The sequence below is a fragment of the Lathyrus oleraceus genome, chromosome 6, assembly GCF_024323335.1.
Source record: "Lathyrus oleraceus cultivar Zhongwan6 chromosome 6, CAAS_Psat_ZW6_1.0, whole genome shotgun sequence".
NCBI classification, from domain to species: domain Eukaryota; kingdom Viridiplantae; phylum Streptophyta; class Magnoliopsida; order Fabales; family Fabaceae; genus Lathyrus; species Lathyrus oleraceus.
This window is the reverse complement of record NC_066584.1, coordinates 374039412-374045930: the sequence shown is the minus strand read 5'-3', so window position 1 is coordinate 374045930 and position 6519 is coordinate 374039412. Positions and strand designations below refer to the sequence as shown.

At 27.6% G+C, this 6519-nt stretch overlaps 1 protein-coding gene across 1 annotated transcript; it reads left to right on the top strand.

The window, feature by feature from the left end:
* The first annotated feature begins 2176 nt into the window (after positions 1–2176).
* On the top strand, positions 2177–3047 carry LOC127091157 (AT-hook motif nuclear-localized protein 27). The gene is made up of 2 exons (XM_051029715.1): positions 2177–2651; positions 2750–3047. Exons 1-2 carry the CDS (start codon positions 2178–2180, stop codon positions 2753–2755), a joined length of 480 nt encoding a protein of 159 aa, XP_050885672.1. The 5' UTR covers position 2177; the 3' UTR covers positions 2756–3047.
* Positions 3048–6519: the final 3472 nt, after the last annotated feature.

The following is a 6519-nucleotide window of genomic DNA, read 5'->3' as shown; positions in this document are numbered from 1 at the left end:
ATATATATATATATAATATATATATATAATATATATATATATATATATATATATATATATATAGATATATATATATATATATATATCTATATATCTATATATATTATATATATATATATATATATAATATATATATATATATATATATATATATATATATATATAGAGAGAGAGAGAGAGAGAGAGAGAGAGAGAGAGAGAGAGAGAGAGAGAGAGAGAGAGAGAGAGAGAGAGAGAGAGAGAGAGAGAGAGAGGAGAGAGAGAGAGAGAGAGAGAGAGAGAGAGAGAGAGAGAGAGAGAGAGGCTCATCTAGCTCAAGTTAACTGAATTATCTCATCCCTAATATTGATTAAATTTAAATAACTATATATTTTCTTAAAAATTAGAAAGTAAATAAAAAAATGTGTAATATTAAACCTAATACTTATGAGTTTCTTTTTCTTATTGATCAAAATACTCATAGTTCAAAAATAGAAAATTGATTTTTTAAGTATTTATTAAAAAGTATATTACTTATACCAATTTAATTAATTTATATTGACAATAAATATTTTAAATTATTTTGTTAGATTTATTGAAAAGATGAAAAGGAAAGACAAGGAAAAAATAAATAAATACAATTCGAAAAGATAAAATTAACCTTTTGAAAAAAGAGAATATATATATATATATATATATATATATATAATATATATATATATATATATATATATATATATATATATATATATATATATATATATATATATATATATATTATATATATATATATATATATATTACTCAAATCTCATCTCTCTCATGCCTACCAGACTTACTATTGGACCATGTTGTTTGCTTTGTATTTTTATCTCACTTAAATACACATACACATATTGCATACTTAGGGCCTGTTTGATATGGTTTTAGAAAACTGTTTTTTAGTTTTTAAAAATTAAAAATTATAAAATTTGTTTGGTAGTCTAATTTTATAAAACTATTTCTCAAAACTATTTTCTATTTGTGAGTTTTTAAAACTAAAAATCTAAAATAGATTTTAGAGGTTTTGGTTTTTTGGTTTTTAGTTTTGGAAATTAGGAAGAGGACAAAACAAGAAAAAATGGTATTATATTCATCAATGACAAATTTGTAACAATGTTCGAACTTTAAAACAATTTTTAAAAATTAAATTATCAAACATGTTTTTTCCTCAAAACTTTTTTTTAAAACTTAATTTCCAAAATAGTTTTTAAAAACTAAAAACTAAAACTCATTCAAACGGGCCCTTAGTTTATTTGATTAAAATAAATATACTTTAAGTATTTTGTTCAAACTTTTGTTTTAAAAATATTTATTACACTTTTAATACATAATTATTTATAATAATATTTATTTGCTATTTAATAATATATGATATGTTTTATATTACTAAATTATATAATAAATTAATATTATAAATATGGAATTTAAATAATAAATCGGTTACATATAATTTGATTACTGTTTAATTTGAATTAAATATGATTTACTTGATAAATATTTAATTGAATTAAAAAATATTTAATTGATTAATATTTAATTAAATGACAATTTAATTTAAATTAATTTAATATATTAATTGAGTATATTTTATTTAGTTAAATGATATTTAAATATTTTAATTATTAATTACACTTTATTAAATAGTAATCATTTAAAATTAAAATATAAGTTTAATTTCTATTACAATATAGGTTTATTTTTTATTAAAATACTATTTAATTGAATTAAAAATACTATTTAGTTTATTTATATTTAATTGAATTACATTTTAATTTAAATTAATTTTAAATATTAACTGAATATATTTATTTAGTTAATTGTTTAATTGAAATATTTATATTTAAAAATAAATAAAAAGAAAATAAAAATCAACATTTAAAAATAATAATCAAAGAGAAAAAGTCAATTATAAATATATATATATATATATATATATATATATATATATATATATATATATATATATATATATATATATATATATATAAATTTTGTTTGGGTGTTACTTTTCATCTCATAAATTTATCTCTTAAATTTTGAATTTTTTTAGTTTTTAAGAATAAGTCAAAATATTAATAAAATAATAGTTCCAAACCCTTTACCATCACTATTTAAAGAGGTGAAATAATAAGGAAAAACAAGACAAATAAGTGAAGATGAGTATGAAAGAAGAGTTTTCCCGTGACATTGAGAGAAACCAAGAGCTTTCCCAATTCATGACGCAACAATTGCAACAAGATCAAAATAATACAGAGTCATCTACTGTCGGTAACCGCCCCACGGGGCAGCCAATTTCCTCAGTGAACAAATCCAATATGCCTATCACGGTAACAAATGTCATTCCTAATGACATTTGTTATCACGTGTTTGAGATCGCTGCTGAAGCAGACGTCTCAAAAAGCCTATTTGATTACGTTCGTCGTCGAGGGAGAGGCATAAGCATCCTTAGTGGGAATGGAGAGGTGGCACAAGTCACACTTCAGCAATCCACAGAAAAAATTGTAACCCTTCATGGACGGTTCCAAATTAATTCGATATCTGGAACAATCCCCAAATCGCCCACACGGGCAGATGTGGAAGGTTTGATTGTTAAATTGTCTGATTCTAATGGACAAGTGGTTGGAGGAAATGTAATTCCCCCTCTGGTGGCTTTCAGCCGGGTATTTTTGGTCGCTTATTCTTTTGCAGACATTGTATTTGAAAATGAGACTTTTGTGGCTTATGACAGGGATAATCAAGAAGTGGCGTGCCTCGATGAAGATGAACATGTGGCAGAAATTGATGGTAATCATTCAACATCTTCTTAGGGTCGTATGTTCGGGCAAGATATGACTGCAAGCGCAACTTCACCGCCAAAATCTCTTTGATTATAGCTAGATAGAATGTTATTTGCATATCGATGTTCAATTAGGACATATAATTAATAATATTATGCATAACTTCGGTTTGATTTTAATTTATTATGATATATCTAGGTGAATAATTTGGTGGCTGCAATAAAGTTTTTATATTGATATTTGTCTTAAGTTTATGCTTACTCTTTTTCATTTATTTCGTTACCATTCTCTCATATAATACAACAACAATCAAGTATTATCCCACTAAGTGGGATCGGTTACATTGAACAACTTTTTTCATAATGTTTTATGAAGGATAATACTTCACTCATATAATATTGTAAATAAAAGTAGTTTCTTCTCCGACAATATTTATCTTTTTCTAATACATAATTTGTTTCCATATATCAAACTTATAATTGTTGTAAAATGGAGTCTATGATTGAAAAAATTAATTTAAGTGAAAAATAAAATTTACAAAAATTAGATAGAAAGGACATACAAGGGTGTTCCGAGAACAACATTTGAACCCTAGTTAAAGAATACAATGAATAAGGTGAGATTGCATACAAATTATGCTAATGAAGTGGTTGGACAACAATAAAGAAAACCCCCAATAGGATTCTAACACATAAGTTTTTGGTGGTGCACCTTAATTATTAGAATTTTATTAAATCAATTATTCTTTTTTACTTAGTATTTATTTTATATATTTCAATTTCTACAATGACAAACCGTGTTGTATTCTTCACTAATAATATTATAATTATTGCAGTGTTTAAAATAATACATTATTTTTATGTTTTTAAAAGTTATAGTTTGTAAATTAGAATACTCTAATTTTAAACAATTTCACTAATAATATTTAATAGATTTAGATTTAGTTTTAATGTAATAAATTAAATGATGAAGGCTTAAAATTTTCTAAGAGAACAAGTTTAATTATGTATGACACAAAGCATTTTAAGTAGCATCCTAATAAGATTAGGGTGTTAAATTTCAATACCAGGTAAATTCATATATAAAATATGAGTTATGTGTCTATGATTAATCTGGTCTAGGATGTTAATGTATTTGTGAAGTGATTATTCTTTAAAACACTTTGAACAAAGTATTGCTTTAGCGTAACGGTAAAACCGTCAAGATAATATTCTTATATAAGCTTCTAAAAATTTAAAATTTTAATTTAACAAGAATGCCTCATATTTTACTATTTTAAGACTAAGGTTAACAAAATCTTAGTAGCAATATTAAAATAAAGGACAATTATTTAGGAGAAAACCCTTGATAAAGTAGCAAACACCTTGACAATGACTACATTCTGAAGGAACGTCTAGGGGTAAAAATCTCAGGTAAATCTTCCCATCACAAATTAGTTGCGAGGAGTACAATTTCTAGAAACTTTGATAAGGTAAGTTGCAAGAGAGTAAAGAGGATAACCTCTAAAAAAAGTTAGGAGCAAGATAAAAAACAAAATTTGCCTAGAAAAAAAAATCTCTAGTAGATAAAAATTATAAGGGAAACATCTAATAAAGATCCGAACTCAATGCATAGTTTGTGGAAGATTTTTTTTTAAGTAATCATTTTTTTTAAAAAAAATCAAAAATAATCATAATTTTAAAAAAAATTACAAAAATTGGCACTTTTGTGCCCTAAAGACACATGGGCGCCACCCTAGATGGCGCCTACCCTTTAGTTGGAGGACAAGTCGCCACTAGGAGTGGCGCCTACTCCTTTTTTTAATTTTTTTCTTTTAATATGTTTTTAATTTTTTTTAATTTTTTTTTTAAATTCATTAATTTATATTTATTATAAATTATATTAATTTATATTAATATATATATATATATATATATTATATATATATAAATAATATTATTTACAAGATATATATATATATATATATATATATATATATATATATATATTTATATATATTAATTTATTTATAACTAAATAATATTATTTATAAATTATTAAAATATATTAATTTATATACATGTAAATAAATAATATTATGTATATATTTGTAAAATACACAAGATATATATATATATATAAATATATTAATTTATATTAATAAACATAATATATTTATATTAAAATAATACACAAGACAAATATTATAAAGTTTAATTAAAATGCATTATTAATTTGGGATTTTTTACATATTATGCAGTCCCTGGTACGATCCGCACGGGGGAGGTCTAACTACTCGTCTAGACGGCTCACGTGGTGGTGGTGCTTCCCTATTCCCACCCCTAGTCCTAACGCGTCCCCTTGCCCTTTGCCGTTGTGGTTGGGTCGAAGTCCCTTCAATGCTGTAGGTAAGGCGGATGCCCTCTGCTCCCTCAAAGCTTTGTCTCGGTGGGACAAATTGACTCCTGTTGGGTGCTCCCTCGAAATGTGGCCTTTGGTAGTTGAGGGTTGAATCGGGTTGGCTAAAGAACAATGTTTGTTGTGGTGTGTAGTAGTCTTGTTCGTAATCCTCTTGTATACATGTGTCGGGGCTAAGTGGAGGACTGGAAGAGCCCGGGACATCGTCGTGATGGAAGTGTTGGGATTGGTGTTGGTGGGGGGATTGAGTTTGTGGTAGGTGTTGGGAATGTTGAGGTTGGTGTTGGTAATCTTCATGATATTGGGGTTGAGTTTGTGGTATGTAGTGTTGATTTGGTTGGGGGTGGACATGTGTTGTGGTGGTTGTTGTTGGTAATACGATGGTGGTGGTTGTTGTTGGTAATACGGTGGTGGTGGTTGTTGTTGGTAATATGGTGGTGGTTGTTGTTGTTGGTAATATTGTGGTGGTTGTTGTTGTTGGAAATATGGTCGTTGCATTCGGGGATCGTCCAAATAGAACGGGTCAGACACAATCATTTCTGGATTTGTATTTGCTCTATACCAATCCACATATTCCCTTATCGGCTTCATTTCGTTGGGCGCCACCGGAAATTGTAGAACGTAGTGGGCACGCTCTTTCCACATTTTACGGAACTCCTTTGCAAATGCCTTCCAATTTTGGACATACCACTGGTGGCTGACTTTTTTAAGATGCCAAGGTTCCAAAGACATTGGGGGGCCTGAGATTTCTTGATGCATTCCGAATTGCAGTTTGACACGGTCACTTTGGTGCATCTCCACAGTGGTGAACCGCATGATAGCCGTTTTTGCTGTCCAAACAGCTGCATCTTCGGGGTTGGGTTGATGTTTCAATCCCAAATATGGTCTCCAAATAAACTGCAAAGAAAAAAATAAATATGTTATTTATTGAGAATGCTTGATATTAATAAATTAGTTAGAAGATGAATGATTTAGTGGTAATACATCTTGTGCTCGGAGAGATCCAAGAGTTGACGATAAAATATTATTTTATTTTTCGGGGTAAGACTGTAATCTAGTCCAGTTGTAATGAACCTAAACAAAAAAAGATAAATAATATTATTTACAAATATTTATAGAATAGATATACAAAATGAAATAACATCATAAATTTACCTAGTTGCGTAGGGGAAGGAGTAGACGTTAGGATTTTCGGGGGCTAGCCTCGGCAATCTCCACCACCCCCATGTTTGGAGCAAAAAAGCACATCCAGAAAATGTACAGTGGTCATTTTGTGCATTTTTACACAAAGAGCTATATAGGAAAGCCAATACAGCAGAACCCA